The 17504-nt window shown below is 34.8% G+C and overlaps 1 protein-coding gene across 27 annotated transcripts in view; it reads right to left on the bottom strand.

Annotated features, from left to right (window-relative positions):
- Positions 1–326: 326 nt before the first annotated feature.
- Positions 327–17504, bottom strand: part of map7d1a (MAP7 domain containing 1a) — a 92314-nt gene continuing 75136 nt past the window's right edge. For 13 of the 27 annotated variants that reach the window (XM_087286056.1, XM_087286053.1, XM_087286060.1 and 10 more), the window contains 6 exons: positions 14968–15072; positions 11555–11605; positions 11399–11453; positions 8870–8924; positions 8444–8667; positions 328–825 (listed from right to left, as the gene is read on the bottom strand). In XM_087286056.1, the coding sequence (XP_087142182.1) occupies positions 815–825; positions 8444–8667; positions 8870–8924; positions 11399–11453; positions 11555–11605; positions 14968–15072 (501 nt within the window). In that variant the 3' untranslated portion in view covers positions 328–814. 27 annotated transcript variants of the gene reach the window in all.

Genomic DNA, 17504 nt, shown 5'->3' with positions numbered 1-17504 from the left:
ATGCTTGATTTCAGCTCCTCAGAATGGCCCACAATTGTACACCCTATATTTTACAGCCTATGGTTTACACCAATATCCAAAACTAAGATTTTGAACTCTCGCAGTCTAAAAGAGGTCCAGAGTAGCTATAAAATGGTTTAACTTGGCAACAATGGGAAAAAATGTTCCAACAATTTCCTATAAACTTGACATTGGAGTTGAATGCAGAGTCAATCTGGCATGTGACATCTTTTGGGCGTTTATAATGCAAGTAGACAACTAGGCAGAAATCAAAAACCTGACGCTAAATGGTTTTCACTCGGACAAAATGTCTCACAAAACGCCAGCCCCTTTCATTCTGTTTTATTCACAGATCCTCTCCTCCCATTGTCCAATTTACATTATTCACATACAACTGTACCCAGTAGTTACAATTCTCTTCCAGTTAAATAACTAAACACTGAAAAATAAAACACCCAAAGCACTTCTCCAATCTGCCCACAAAAGCATGAATAACGACAAGGATTAAAGTTTATCAGAAGCTTTCTCTCTTTTTTTTTTTAGAAAAACTAAACATGATGTTGTATCGTGGTGAAGTGTGTGTGTGTGATCGGGTCTGATGGATGGTGATTCTGGTGCAGTTCAGCTCGGCTTGATTGTTGTGTATTTTCCATCATGCACCGTGAGCAAGGGTTGCTCTGTACAGTCTAAACAGAAGACAGTTTTTGGGTTTGGCACAGGTCTCCTTCATGCTGTGCTTCTTTCCATCGGGTCCCTCAGGCAGACGGGGGTGAGGAACTTGCAGGTTTAAGGCTTTATCCTAAAGTTTAAGACCTCAGAGGACCTCTGGAGGACAGAAGAATATAGAGATTAGAATTGTACGTTTACAAAGCATGATCAAACTAATGTTTTGTTTTTTAAACCAAATGCAGGCACTTGATCCTCACAGCTCATGAAAAGATTTTTGGGAAGTTTAGTCAGAGATTTATGTATTCAGTTATATGAATAATATATTTTTTTTTGTTGTAGATAAAAAAATCTGAATAAAATCTCTTTTAAACACTAGTATAAACTATATAGTACTACAAACTTTACAGTACTGTACTAAACTTGAGTATAAACTAATAATGATTATTTCAGGAATTCTGTAGATTTTATGAAGAAAAAAACATTCATAAAAATTAAAAACCAATGTTTTCAAATTGTAAATATCTACAATGTGCATGATAAATTTTCAAGTCATTAAAAAATTCAAAAACATTGCCAATGTGTAGAATTCAAAAAACCTAAATATTATAAAGGTGCTTTCACACCTACAGATCGATTGTTTTCTTCTTAAACAGGGATTAAAATGGTTACAATGTTTATTTTTGTTCTTGGTGCGGTTCACTTTCACACAGCAATGTTTCTAAACGGACCAAAATAGCTAAAACAAGTCACATGCGAGTAAACTCTGGTCAGAGTTTCACAGTTTATTTTTCAGAGTCCTGCTCAGCTGTCACATGTCCTTATTTTAATATATGACGATGAGCAATAAGACCGTTTAAACGAAAAGCTGCACTTTAATTTTTAATGGTGACACCCCGTTGCGTGTGGCGTTCACTCCTGCCCTTAATAATTACTTTCAATTGATCTTGTTTGTCCTTTTCCCTTTTCAGTTTTCTATTGGTTAATCTGGTGGCGTCAGGCCTTTAAAACGAACGGAAGCGGACTTCTACGGCCCCTCATTCCTCCACGTCACCACAGTCTTTGACGGCTTTATTGTTGTGTTCTCCTTTATGCTTTCCTTTTGATATTTGTTTGGAGTGGGGAGCTCCAACCTGCTTTAGGTTTGTTTGGTTGTTCTTTATTATGTTGTTGGGCTCCCCATCTCTTGTCAATTTGGATTGTTTTGTTGGTTATGTTATTAATAAATAATTTAGCTGGATCCCTTTGGCCGTTGTTTATTATGTTTCGTTGTCTTTTGGTCACGAGTCTTATTTAAGTTAGGGACCGTAACACACCCACAGACATCATCACCAAATATAAATCTGAGGTAAGACTTTCTTATACATCGACATTAGCTAGAATTATGCATTACTGGCTTTACATTATAGAGAGAAATATCAGATAAACCAAGACTGCAGTTCAGTCAATTTTCCTAACGGATAAACAGATCTTAATAGTTCAACATGCTTTCATGTTGACATGTTTGACATGAAGCACACATTTACAGGTTAGTTGATGAAACCCCATCCTTATTATCATTCTCTCTTCATATAGCCATATATGCCTATTACATATCCATAATACACTGTGATACAGCCTGGTTCGTTAGTTCGTTGGATCGTATTGTTTTCTCACTACAATCGATTTGCTTCAGAGTTTGTTTTAATTGAGCTGAGACTACCTCTTTCAGGTGATCTCAGACTGATTGTTTTGGATGCGACTGCTGGATTCACATATGCCAAGCGAACCACGCTAACTGGAGAAACACGCCAAGTTCCGAAACCAAAATCTAGGAGTGGAAGCACCCTTAGACTAATATATATATATATATTATTTACAGAACAAAGCCTTTAACCTATGTTTTATATTTTTTTTATTAATTAATTTCATCCCCACCAATTAATCTTTCTGCTTTCTCTTTTTATTTCTTCAGATTTTTCTAGACTCAATTTTAATGGTTAATCTAAATTGTATTAATCAGGTGTAACAAAGCGAAACTAAGTGTAATTGTTGCAAAAAATAAATAAATAAATAAATAAAAATAGGTGCCTTGATATATTTTAAATGATCTTAAATTCTATTCATTTATTTTATACCAAATCAAAGTTTAAAATGTAAAGTTTTTAATTGTATTTAAATGACTTAACTAATTTATTTTTTATTTAAAAGCATGTCTAATTAACTGAATTTATAAATCAACTCAATTTATTCATTTTTGTGTCTGATATGCCAATAGTTTTTATCAATCAAATGTTAAAAATGTCATAGCAGCTCTGGAGATGAAGTCTGTTTATTCTTGTTCTCATAAAGTGTAACAGCAGATGCTGAAATCACCACGAGCACCACATGCATCTGAGTATGTGTGTAGTAGGCGAAAATGTGTCTGTGACATTCATTCACACAGAGAGAGACACACACACAACATGCAGGATTTATATTTAGATATGGTTTTTGAAGTTTACCATTCAGATTCTGATTGAAAATGCTGCATAGTACTGACCTACATTTGGGTTTAAGGCCTTAAATTGTGGCAAGAGTTAGAGTTATGAAGATTTTAGCATGGTGCAAAAAAAAAAAAAAAACAATTGTTCAATGCTTCAGCTCAGTACAACTTAATACAATCATTTTTAAAAACATTTTTATACCAAAGTGCACTGAAGTACAGTTAAAATGAATGAACTTTTTTATTCTTTTATTTGTATTTTTTACTTTTTAATGGGAGAGTTTTTGTTTTTAACACATTTTTTAACATGATCATTTTAATAACTAATTTATAAAAAACCTACAACATTTATTTTGTCTTTGCCATGATGACAGTGCATACTATTTTTCCGAGTTATTTTTGGAAGATATTAGCATTCAGCTTAAAGTGCTATTGAAAGGCTTAAAATTAATTAAATAAATAGGCAAGTTAGTCAGCCAGTCATTAGCAGTGTTGAGCAATAACGTGTTACTGTAACAGGATTCATTTTGACAGTAACTAATACTGTAATCATTACTTTTCAAAAATATGAATATGAATCTGTTACCGTTACAATATGATGCGTTTGTCCATTACTCGGTACATTAATTAATTTTGGCTGCAGTCTAGCCTACATCTTCCTGTTTACAGTGGCGACACATTGTGGGATTGGTGAATGCCAACCAATCATTGTGAAGAACACGCGTCGTGTATGAGGCGCCAGACTGGACAAAAGGCAAGCAAAAGACCGAGGCGGAGTGCACACGAGAGAGAACGAGTGCGCGCGAAGTGGAACGATTGTGTGCATGAGAGAGACCGAAAGACTATTAACATTACTATTATTAATTACTATTACTAATACTACTATGTTTGTTGTTTCAAACAAATAAGCACACATTTGTTATCTGTATAATACACACGTTATTTAAAATATTTAGTGTTGTATTGCTCAGAAAGCAATGCTTTCACCATATTGATTCTGAATGATAATTCAGATTACATTCATTCATTTATTTCATAAAGGTTTTGTGTTTGTTGTGTATTGTTGCTAGTTTTCATACTCAAGCTGTGAAGGAACATGTTTAACATGTTTAAATACAAACTTTAATGGTGCTAAAGCAATCTTAGTTTTTGCTTTTTTGTTTCTGAATATATTATTCAGCTGGGTTATCACCTTGTGATATTTTTATTTTTGTGCTTCTGGTCTGACTTAATAAATTAGTAACCTTTTTGTTTAAGTTTGTTTTGTGTTTTAGTTGTGAGAATGCAAATTAATTAAAACTGTGAAGTTGATCAACGGTGTATTGTCCATGCAGCACCAAAGTGATGCTATAAGGGCATTAATGGGGGCATTAAAATAAATAAAAAAATTACTTTCAACAGTAATGAATTACTTTTCAGTATAAGTCATAGATAAAGTAATTATCAATGAAGTTAATTTTTGAATGAAGCAACTAGCAACTTTAACTAGTCACTTTTTTTTGTAACTAGCACAACACTGGTCATTAGACAACAGTGCTTTGTTTCATAGCCAATCAAAAATATTTATTTTTGACCATAATTTTTTAAAAATAAGTAAATAAATAAGATTTCCCAGAGATGGGTTGGGACTGGAAGGGCATCCGCTGCGTAAAGACTTGCTGGATAAGTTGACGGTTCATTCCGCTGTGGCGACCCCGGATTAATAAAGGGACTAAGCCGACAAGAAAATGAATGAATGAATAAATAAATAAATAAGACTTTCTCCAGAAAAAAAAAAATATTATAGTATTAACAGTAAAAGAAATGTCCTAGCTCTGTTAAAAATCACTTTAACAAAAAAAAAAGAGATAATTTCACTGACAATTTTGACTTCAGCTCCATATTGCATGTATTGTCACACGATACATCCCTGTTAATTCTATACTTAACACGAGATGAGAGTCCCGCTCCAGATATGGCAAAGCAGAGATCCTGGATATCAATTTGGATTGATAGCACACGTCTCAAGTTTCGGGAGCTGGCATGGAATGAGGCGAAGCCCCTTGTGTTTTCTTTGCCAGATGATTAATGGTGGAGGTCTGTCTGCAGGAGGACAGGTGGAGGTACGTGCTGAGCGGAGCGGGACCAGCCAATGCTGAGCAGGCGGGGGGAAAAGAGGGGTGAAGAGTAAAGCCAAGGGGTCCGGTTTCCAGTCTCGGGTGCCAGCAAGGCCAGATCAGGTCTTCCCGACACCATTTGAGGAATCCAGCTCAGTGCCAAAACCTGTCAGACTCTTCACCCCCTTTACCTCCTGCCTGTGTGTCACATACGACCAATATGACACCCGCATCTAAGACAATATTAACCCTCCAGACTCAAAAACAAGTCAGAAACACAAAGACAATGTTTCTTCCTTGACAAAACAGTTACTCAAAAATGATATTTCCTCAAGTGTTTCTATGCTTTTAGCTATTTATTTCTTCTGTTAAACAAAAAACAAGATATTTTGAAGAATGTAGGGGGCAAAAGAGCCACTGGCCTTCATAGTAGGAACAAAAATACTATGAAAGGCTGTTTTTTCCCCCAAACATTCTTCAGTATATCAGCCTTTGTGAAAGAAAGAAACTTTAGAAACAAGTGGAGGATGAGGAAATTATGAAAGTTTTTATTTTGGGGTGAATTATCCTCTTTAACCGTTAACATGTTATTCTAGAAGGGCTGTGAATAAGTAATGGACCCCTAAATAAATAGGAGTAACTTCAAAAGATATTCTGAAATGCCTAAAAGCAGAATTATTAGTTTTGTTGATGTGTATTTCACTGGGAAAAAACAGACCCCCAACACACATTTTTAAATACCTAATAGGGTTTTGTTTGGTACAGATGTGATAAACAGCTTATTACAGTCACAGGCTAATACTAATTCTGACATGACAAAGTGAATCCAGAATTCATTCACCCCAATGGAAAGCATATTTTCTCTCACTGAGTTGTTGAGGGGTACTCAACAGACGTTGGCCGGATACATTTTGTGGCCCTGCACTATTATGAAGATTAATGTATTTTTGATTATAATTTGTGCTCAAAGTAGAACAAAATATGTGTAAATGCAGTTGATACTCCCACATAGCTGAAAGACAAAAGCAACGCTACACCACTTTCTTTACCATTTTCAACATGCAGTGTGGCATCTAACATTTCTGCTCAATGCTCAACATATCTGCTCAGAGTAGGGCTGGGCGATAAACTTGAATGTAGGGTCGTTTGTGGTTATTTCGATACCAGTGCTACATCGATACTTTTAAAAGGTACCTGTGCCAAAATGGTGCCTGAACCAATACTTTTGAGCCACAAAACTATTTGACATAAACTATTTTAATCATTATAAGTGAACAATATAATTATATTTTTATAATAAGTTTAAAGTATGCATCAATTCATATTTTATATATTTGAATTGCATTAGTATATTTCTTTTGGTCGTTTGTTTGTTGCCATGAATGCATTATTCATGGACTTACATTACAATTAACATTACATTAGCTTACTAATGAAAAAGCTTTCATCATGTGACTACATTTACTTGGACATCAGTAATCTAATGATTTGACTTAATCTAAATAAGACAATAATATGATGAAGGTGTTTACATAAGTTACTTTTAGAATGTTCCATTTTCCATGTTACATGTTATAGCACACAGATTCATTAACGTCAATGCGTCCTCTTGCTATTCACATGTCCTCCGGAGTTTCATGTATTTTGAAATTTGAATTTGTCGACTTTAACTGCAGTTCAGCAGTTTCAATTTTATTTAGGAACATTTCAGTCATGCCCCCCGACGAACTGAGGTGTTGAATGAGAACATGAAGTAAGGACTGGTGGAAGAGTGTTGTTTTAATGGAATTTGATAGTGCACGCTGAATGGAAAGAAAAAACCTCTGCATTTCATGACACTGGTGCCTGCGCTCCTTTGAGGTAATCAAAAATCTGTTTCCATGGTATACTTTAATTAGAGTATTGTCTTAATCATATTAAAATCAGATTATTGGTGTGCATGTAAACAAAGTCACTGGAAGTGTCAGATGATGTTGCAAGTTGTCAAAGACGGTGCATTCCTCTGCCTTTAAGTTGATTACATGTGCCCTCAAATTTAATAAGTTTGTTGTGTTTCCCCCCTTACACACAATTTTTATAAAGCATCTGCTTCACGTTGGTATGGCAGAATCCTCTCTTGTAAAATATAGCCACACTTTGAATCACTTAGTTTAAGCAAATAAGATGAATCCGATCATGCGTGTTGATGAAGGACGTCGCTCACTGGTTGCGCCGTACTGTACACTTTGCCTTCTATATCTAAGCAGCAAGAACAAACGCCTAACATCGCCGACGGTGTCTGTATCCCTCAAAGTTGTTCAGAATTTAATGTTTGAAGATGGTGTAGCACAACACGTACCTATGTGTGCCTTTGATGCACCCATGGCTTCTTACACCCTTGTCCCAGCAGCAGTGGCACTGAAATTCACATGCTGATTCGGTCCAGTACATACCGGTTACTAGTACCGAACCCTACTTGAATGTGTAGTTTACATGAATTGGTTTGAATGAAACTCTGTATTATTATTTACGGAATATATTAATGGAAACACTGAACTTACCTCTCGTTCACACCATCTTGTCACACACAGGCAATGCTCCCTGACGTTTTCACTACTTTTTTTTAAATAGTTCATTTGATAATATTATTATTATAAAAGTTTTGTATGTATTTGTAAATAAAAATCTTGTTAAATTCGATTTTTAATAACAGCAAGTTTCTTGAGGAAAATTTTGTCTTTATAACATTATAATAACCTATAATTATAAGTTAATAACCTTCAACAACTCCATGCTATTTATTTTAGTAGTGGGGGAAAACCTATTTAAATCATAAATCAGATTAATTTGTGAAAAAGGATTTTTTTTTAAAGTCATAAAATCCAGTTTTAGCTCAGAGTTAATTTTTCTGAGTATAAATACATTTTTCATTGTGTTAATCCCCCTTTTCTATTTTTTTATTACCATGTTATATCAAAATAATATCAGTATTATTTTTAAATGGACAGCATTTTAAAGTCAGTAAAACAGCTGAAATTATCTTAAATAAAGTATTACAGTGCACATTCTAATTTGTGGCAATTCACATTTTATGTGGTTTAAATGCACCCCAAACTTAAGAACCCCTGCTCTAGGAAGTGCACTACTAAATGATTCATCAATCAATCAATGGCTCAGTATCAATGTTTAATGTAAACCATCAAAATAACCCGGTACAGAAACTTCTTTAGAATCTCACCTGCCACATGCTGAGGCTTAAGGGGGCCTGTTTTTTTTAGGAATGATTCGCTGCTTTCGAAGGCCATGATTGGCTCATCGGGTCTGTCAGACTCCGATTTCTCCCGCCCGTTGTTGTGATTGGACAGCTGAAGGATCTCTTCGAACTGAGATGCCTCTCCTTTTGCTGACAGGCCATTCTCGTGTTTGGAAGTCTGAATGCCGTTCAACACAGGAACAGACAGACTGCAAAAGAAAACAGATGCTTAAATGAGTGTTAAACTCTTACAAATGTAATTCATGCCCAAAAACATCTGAATAACAATGAAAACTATTCATACATAAAGCAACTATCTGCAAATGAAAGCATCCTGTGTGTTTAAAAGTACAAAACTGTCACAAAACTGGTGAAACTGACAGAGGATATTAACGGAAACACAGAACTTACCTTTCGTTCACACCATCTTGTTTCAGTGCTGTGTTTGGCTGGTAGTCGGCAGCTGCTAGGAAAGAGACAGCATGTCAAGCTAATAGATTTCTTAAAAAGGCATTTGTGTTTGTTTTAGCGTTCATTTGCCAATGCAATGGTCCTTTCCCAGATGGTTGTACAACTGACAGAATACACATTTCAGCAGTTCATATGGATTCATTTCCCTGATTCCCAGTGCTTACAGTGTTTACAGCAGCTTGTTGCTGTATCTTAATACATAATTAGTTATAGTGTTGCTTTGTATGCGTATTTACACTACCATTTGAAAGTTTGAGCTCAGTAGGATTTTTTTTTGAAGAAAATTAACACTTTACTAACGATGCATTAAAGTGACTACATGCAAGACACTGCTAATGTTCATTTATAACTATAATATAACTATTATATATATATATATATATATATATATATATATATATATATATATATATATATATATATATATATATATATATGTGTGTGTATTAGGGTTGGGCGATGTTGACCAATTTAGCATTGTACGATGTCTAATGTGAAACATCGAGATGGACTATGGCATTGTCATAGTAGGTGGCAGTGAATTAATTACTTATGAATAATTAATTAATTCATAACCAATTAATTTTTTGTAGCCTACCATTCCAACTACCTGACCCGCATGATCTTCATTTTACCCATAACCAAATCATAAATAAATAAAAATAAGTTACACACAAATTACCACCTGTCAATTACGTTTTCCGTGGGACTCTGGCATGAATAGGCAGAGTGATCTGTGACGTTATAATGGCATCGACAAACCTGGTTGGTAAAAGTGTGCGCGTGCGTGTGTGTGTTGTCACTTGATGTGTGCTTTTAGTGGTATAGTTTGGACGGAGATCTTTTCAAAAATGCTAGATGAAACGCCAGTGTGGACATGGATAATTGTCATTTTAGAAAATGACATTTAAAAGCTAAGATGTATTAATGTAAACAGGGCCTAAGTGTGTATTTTTCGCAAGCAGGTTAGTGCTGTCACGGGGGCAGGGTAGAGGATCGCGGTGCCGGCTCAGCATCATGAAGTCTATCGGCCATTGGCGATGGCATCGTCTATTGACCCAACCCTAGAAGAACCATGAAAGTGGAACCACGAAAGAGAATCATTTTCAAAGATTCAGACTGTTTAAAAAGTTTTAATAAAATTTGTTTAATTCAATATTGGTGATATTCAAATGCAGTTTCTAAAATATTGATAAAAATGTCCATTATTTGTCAGCGTTATTGTAAAGGATTGGAATTAAAATATTTAAATTTAAGAATTTATTTGTTTTTGACAATTGAGTACAATGGTTAAAATAAAACCATAAACTAATTTAATTAAAGCACTTTCAATGATCTATGTTTATTTTTAAGTACTTTCAAAGGACTTGAATTCATATGGCTGAAATTTAAGTGCTTTCAAATACTTTCAAGAACCATGGGAACCCTGAATAATGCATTAAAAAAGCAGGTTTTAAAATAGATATAATACTTGTTATATTTCATCTGTAATCACGAAAATGCCATTTTGAGCATAGAATATTTTTAGAAAATTCTTAAAAGATTTAACCCTCTAATGCACGCATTATGATAGATCTATAAAATATATATATTTGACTGTTTTTCTTTTCTTAAAATGGCTAAACTTAAAAAATTTGGGAAAATTTTTTTTTTTAAGGTACTTTATGACAGTGGTCCCCAACCACCGGGCCGCGGACCGGTACCGGTCCGTGGAATAATTGGAACCGGGCCACATAAGAAATCATAAATTATTTCTGTATAAAATATTCCCCCCTGGTTTCTTCCACTCACCCCCACCATCTCACGTGAAATAGACTATGACAAAATCCACCATGGAGCGAGAAGAACGATCGCTAGAATATCTCAGTGGTGGTTGTTGATAGTTTAAAGTTATAAAACAGGTATTATAGAGCCCAAGTCAGCAGCGCATTTAATGACTGTGCATATATGTGTGCGTGCATCGCTAAGTAAGTACCCGAAATCATTGCAATATGTATCTAAATGGAGTTTCACATAATCATACTCATTAGGGCTGTAACATGCCAATGCATACATTTAATTCGGCTATACGGTTGTATTATTGTTAATATGTTCGTCAGTTGTTTTGGAACAGCAACACATACTCAACAGTGATGCAAGTGAGAAGCAGTAGTGTAAACAAGCTTTAGCATGCCATTCCCTCTCTGACTGACTACATGAAGCAACAAATCTATCTTGCAGCCTAGAGGAAATAAAAAAGAGGTGTAAAAGAGGACAACGATGTGTGAGCTCTTATTTATGCAGTTCTTAAAATTTGAAAAGCTAGAATTGAAGCTTACGTACATGTACAATGACAGAGTCAAGGGAAATATAAATATGTTGTGAGACTGGCATAAATTGGATGATGAATCAAACAGACTTGCATAAAAGTTTCAAATGGAGCTGAAAAGTGCACTGAAACATTTTGTTTAAACAAACATAATTTTGTACCTTTATTCATCTTTGAATCTTTCCCATTGACTTGAGCTGGACTTGTCGAGTCTTTCTGCATGAAAGAAAGAAAATTACACAATTAGATCCGCAAAGAGAAATTGGAGCTGTGCTACTGCCACAGCAAGGCCGTTTTAAATGAGAACGCTGCTCTACCTTCTCAGCGGCATCTGTTTTTCGTGTTCTTTTCATAATCTCCTCCAGACGCTAAAAACAATGAACAGAAGAGACAAAAGGAAAACATGGAAAATCTTTCATTAGTTTCACAAAACAAATTTGAACCTGGAAATAAATTCCGTGAGTACCAAAGTCTTAGGACTCTGAAAAATGCAAAACAAAGGAAACATGATGACGTACAATGAAGGAATACTTTACATTCTGTGCTCATTTTTAACTATTTATGCATTATTTTCAATTCTATCTATCTATCTATCTATCTATCTATCTATCTATCTATCTATCTATCTATCTATCTATCTATCTATCTATCTATCTATCTATCTATCTATCTATCTATCTATCTATCTATAAATTTATCCATCCATATCTGCATTTACCAATCCACCCTTAAGTGTCTTCATTCATCTGTCTATCCATCAGTCCGTCTTTCTATTCATCCATCCATCCATCCATGTCTATTTATCTATCCATCCATTCCCACATCTATTTGTCTGTCGTTCTATCTATCTATACATTTATCCATCCATATCTGCATTTGCCCACTCATCAATTCATCCACTCATCCATCCTCCTATCTCTCCATTCATCTGTCTATTCATCCATCCATTAGTCTGTCCATCCATCCATCCATTCAGCCATTCATCTTTTTTCTGTCCATCTATTTATTTGTTTATTTATCCATCCATCCATCCATCCATCCATCAATCCACCTATTTATCTGTCTGTCCTTCTACATTCATTAATTTATATCTGCATTTAGCCATCTGTCTATTTATCCATCCATCTGTCTGTCTGTCCATCCATCCATCCATCCGTCCATCCATCTGTCTGTCGTTCTATATATCTATACATTTATCCATCCATATCTGCATTTGCCCACTCATCAATTCATCCACTCATCCATCCTCCTATCTCTCCATTCATCTGTCTATTCATCCATCCATTAGTCTGTCCATCCATCCATCCATTCAGCCATTCATCTTTTTTCTGTCCATCTATTTATTTGTTTATTTATCCATCATCCATCCATCCATCCATCCATCCATCTGTTTATACTGTACATCTGTCTATTTATGTCTGTCGTTCTATGTATCATTGTTTAATTAATATCTGCATTGCCCACCCATCAATCCATCCACTCATCCATCTTACTGTCTCTCCATTCATTCAATTCAATTCAGCTTTATTTGTATAGCGCTTTTACAATGTAGATTGTGTCAAAGCAGCTTCACATAAATGGTCATAGTAACTGGAACAGTGTGGTTCAGGTTTTAGTGTTTAAGTTCAGTTCAGTTCAGTTTAGCTCAGTTCAGTGTGATTTAATCATTACTGAGAGTTCAAACACTGAAGAGTAAATTCATCGATGCGTAGCTCTACCAATCCTGAACCATGCGAGGCAGTGGCGACAGCGGAGAGGGAAAAAAAACTTCACCTGATGGGAGTGAAGAAAAAAAAACCTTGAGAGAACCAGACTCAGTTGGGCACGACCATTTTAATTTCTCCGCTGGCCAAAAGTCTTGTGCAGAGCTTCAGTCGCCGTGGTGGAGGCTGGAAGATGGCCTCAGCGAAGACTCGTCTGTCCCTGGAGCGTCACTGGAATCAGACTCATGTTCTCCACTCCCCACGACCATCAGCGCAGCAGCAGCTCAGGATATGGCTTGGTCCCGGATATGGAATCCTTGGGATCATCTCGTCGCTGGTCTTGGATCCAATCAGTTTATTTGTCCATCTATTTATTTGTCTCTTAATCCATCTTCTTCCTGTTCATCCATCTGTCTGTCTATTTATTTGTCTATTTATCTATCCATCTGTCTATTTGGCTGTCTGTCCTTCTACATTTATCATTTTCTGCATTTACCCACCCATACATACATTAATCTATCTATCACCCTGTCTTTCTGTCCATCCATTCATCAATTTGTCTGTCCATCTATCTATACATTTATCCATCCCTTTCCACATTTACTCTGTCTGTCTGTCCATGCATCCATCCATCCATGCATCCATTCATCCATCCATCCATCCATCCATAAATCCATCCATCCATCCATCTATCTTCTTTCTATTAATCCATCTCTCTGTCTATTTGTCTGTCCGTTTATGCATCCATCCATTCATCCATCCATCTGTCGGTTTTTCTACATTTATTCATTTATATTTGCATTAACCCAAAATCCATCCATTAATCTATCTATCACCCTGGCTCTCCATTCATCCGTCTATTCATCCATCCATCCATCCATCCATCCATCCATCGGTCTATCTATTTATCTATCTTCTTTTTGTCCATTCATCCATCTGCCAGTCTATCCATCCATCCATCAGTCTACTCATCTGTCTGTCCATTTATCCATCCACCCATCTGTCCCTCTATCAAGCTATAGATTTATACTTTCATATTTATATTTATCCACCCATCCATCCATCTCTCCATTCAACTGTTGATCCATCTGTCTATTCATCTATCCATCCATCCATGCATCCATCCATCCATCCGTCTATCCATCTGTTTATTTGATTTATCAGCTGTGTCATTCTTCATTACTTTCACATCCAAAAACTCTGACTCTCACAAATTATGGTCTGCATTTGTAATAAAAAATTATTAATTATATTATATTAAATTTTATTCTAATAAATTTCTAAAATTTATACTAATAAAATTCTAAAAGATGGTGCAGCATAAAGGATGACTTGCACTGTATCAATAGACATCTTTCAATCTTTTGATTTTCTTTATTATTTGCTAAATTCTACTGATTATTATTCAGCTTTAATAGTATTTTTTTAAATCATTGCATCAATTGATATCTCGTCCTTTATATATCTTTCACAGTTCTAGAAACCTAAACTTTATATTGCACCTCCGAGCACTCTAAACCAATACAATGTTCAGAATTTAAATAAACTCCCCCCATGTGTACCGCTCTGAGGACACTGTTTCTCTCAACACTTGCAGCAGGAGCCGAGGACAGTTGAGATGAGTTGAGGCTCTGATTAACTGTCATGTAAAAGGACGTAGTGTCCTGCTGGTGTAATACCACTTCAACACAGTAGTCCAGGTCATCCTCCATTCAACCAGTTGACAGGAAGAGATCAGGGCTTGAACTTTAAGGTGTTTTATGATTTACAACAGTAACATGAATCTCGACAGCTCCCTCTTCACTACACTCCAATTTGGTGACCTTGAAAAGTCATTTCATCCGACCACATTCTGTGCCTTAAAGCTACTGTGGGCATGTGTGACTTGTTAGGAGAGGAAATGAAAGGATTTAACTGCTTAACGCTGAGCTCTCTTATATAGAGATGGCTGTTATACGAGGTTTAAAGGAGCCTTGTGCCTTTAATGTAACCTTTTAGAGAAAAAAAGATAAATGTAGTTGGATTACCTTCTTTCTCTCCAGCCTCTCCTGCTCCTCCTTTTGGAAGTGTTTCTCTCGCTCCAGGCGCTGCTTCTCGGCTTCCTCTTTGGCCTTTGCTTCAGCCTCCTCTTTCTACACACAACGATCAAATGATCAGATTCACAATGAACATCAAAACTTTTAAAAAATATTGCTTCCTTTGCAGCTATTTATTCACCTCAAGCTGATGGATTGATCATATTGCATTTGCAAAAAAAAGATGCCATGTTCCCTAACCTTTTTTCATCATTGACTTTTAGAGTAATTTCTGATTAGTGGATGATTTTCTTTCTTAATAATGAGCACTTTCTGCCCAAATTAACTATCGTTCAGAAAGTTTACATTGCAAATGTATGATCTACATAAATTCCTATTTTTTTTTTTACATTTTTTAAGATTAGGTTTGTTTGATTTATTGAAGTTATCACTTCAAAATTCCCTTGTATTTCTATTTTGCAGGACTGTGTAAGCCTTGACATCTTAATGGGATAGTCCAACCAAAAAAATGACCCTTGTGCCATCCTTCACTCATTCTCCACTTGTTCCAAACCTGTTCTGAGAATCTTTCTTCTCTTGGACACAAAGGAAAATATATTTGAGGAAAAAGCAAAGCCATTTATTTCCAATGTACTATTTGCTCCTATTATGAATGTCAGTGACTGATTTCATTACTCAGAATCTTGTTTTGTGTTCAACAGAAGTTTAAGACCACTTGAGAGTGAGTAACTGGTAAGGAGATTTTCATTTTTGGTTGAACTATCCCTTTGATATATTAAAAATATATTTTAAACACCAGGTGGTGGTAAAACCTCAAAAATGCTTCTGCACCAAATGCCAATGTTGATAACTTACAGTGTTGGTTGTTTTATCATAGCATTGCATGTGCTGTAAAATTGGAGATCTGTGATCGCTCATATTTGTTATATTAAGGCATTTAACAGAAATGTTGCATCAAAATATATAGGGAAAAACTATATATATATATATATATATATATATATATATATATATATATATATATATATATATATATATATATATATATATATATATAGGCTTGCCACACAATGAAAGCATTCAGAAAGTCAAGGTGAAGACCAAGTACAAAAATTACTACAAACTAACCCGATAAAAGTGTACAGTATACAAAAATATTAACAAAAATTAATAACGAAAATGAATAATTGTAAATACAAAAGCAAAAGATACAAACTAGGCCAAACTGAACTCATGTTTCCAATGTGAGCAAAAGGCTTAACACATCTAGAGGTAACAGAGCACTTACGGTAATATATGTGCTGTATGTGTTTGTATCAAGGGTATTGCAGTTTTGCATTTTCAATACTATTTTTGAATTTGCTATCCGTTTTTATAAAGTTTCATTAAGTTTGTTTTCATTCATGGTTTTGTTAGTTTTAGTGTAGTTTTTATTTTTGTGAACACATTTGACATTTCTATTAAGGCTTTATATATTTAGTCTTTAGTCATTTTAGTTTAGCAGAGTTTTAACAGAACATGACCGGTATCGACCAAAGCTAAATTTAGTGTTTGCACAGCTTGCTTTAACTCTGGTGCAAACCTCTTAGCAATAAAAAAATAAAGATTAGTTTGAATAAACATTGATTAACTCAATACAAAATCATGCAAAAACAGCCTAAATGAATACAAGTAAAATTATGATAAGAACAAACGTTTTCATATTACGCATAATATACAGTTAAACATGCCTAGTACATTTTTTGACAGAAGAAAAAAATAATTTATATTTTTATTATTATATACATATTTAAATTATGTGTTTGGCTGTAAAAGTGGATCTACGGGCATTCTCTAAATTCCACCACAGAACCGCACTGTAAAAACTGCTGGGTTCCACACAAATTATTTGTGTTGGGACAACATGAAGGAATTAAGTTAACTTAAAAGTTTTGAACATAAAACAATTAAGTTGTCTTCAAAAAAAATTTGTCACAGAAAAGTTTTGAAAGAATTGTGTCGTTTCTAGCTCATTTTGTAGTTTGAACAAACAGCAAGCACACACTTAAAAATGCTGCTCTAAAACACTTATTTAACACTCAAAAACGACTTATTTAAAATGAACTGAAACACAATTCTTGAGGGGTTTTTTTGACAGCTTAATTGTTTTATGTTTAATTCACTTAAATTTGTATAAGCTGATCGGTTAACTTAATACCTTCATGTTGTCCCAACAAACTCATTATGTGGAACCCAGCAATTTTTACAGTGCACATAATTCATTCATGTTGTCCCAACACAAATCGACTCATTTAACTTAAATTTAAGTGGAATGAACATAAAAAAGTTATGTTGTCCCAAACAAATCTCAAGAATTGTGTTGTTTCAGCTCATTTTAAATAACTAGTCTGAACACAAACCAAAAATAATTTTGGTGTATTTTCGAAGTGCAGAGCTTATTAATTTTGAAAACAATAAGACTTACTTTCAGTAACTATTGCTAGTTTTGTTTGATTTTATTTTGTTTATGTAAGTATTTTGATCACTGT

This window comes from Danio rerio, chromosome 16 (assembly GCF_052040795.2).
Source record: "Danio rerio strain M-AB ecotype USA chromosome 16, GRCz13ab, whole genome shotgun sequence".
Taxonomy (NCBI): Eukaryota; Metazoa; Chordata; class Actinopteri; order Cypriniformes; family Danionidae; genus Danio; species Danio rerio.
This window is presented reverse-complemented; position numbering and strand designations above follow the sequence as displayed.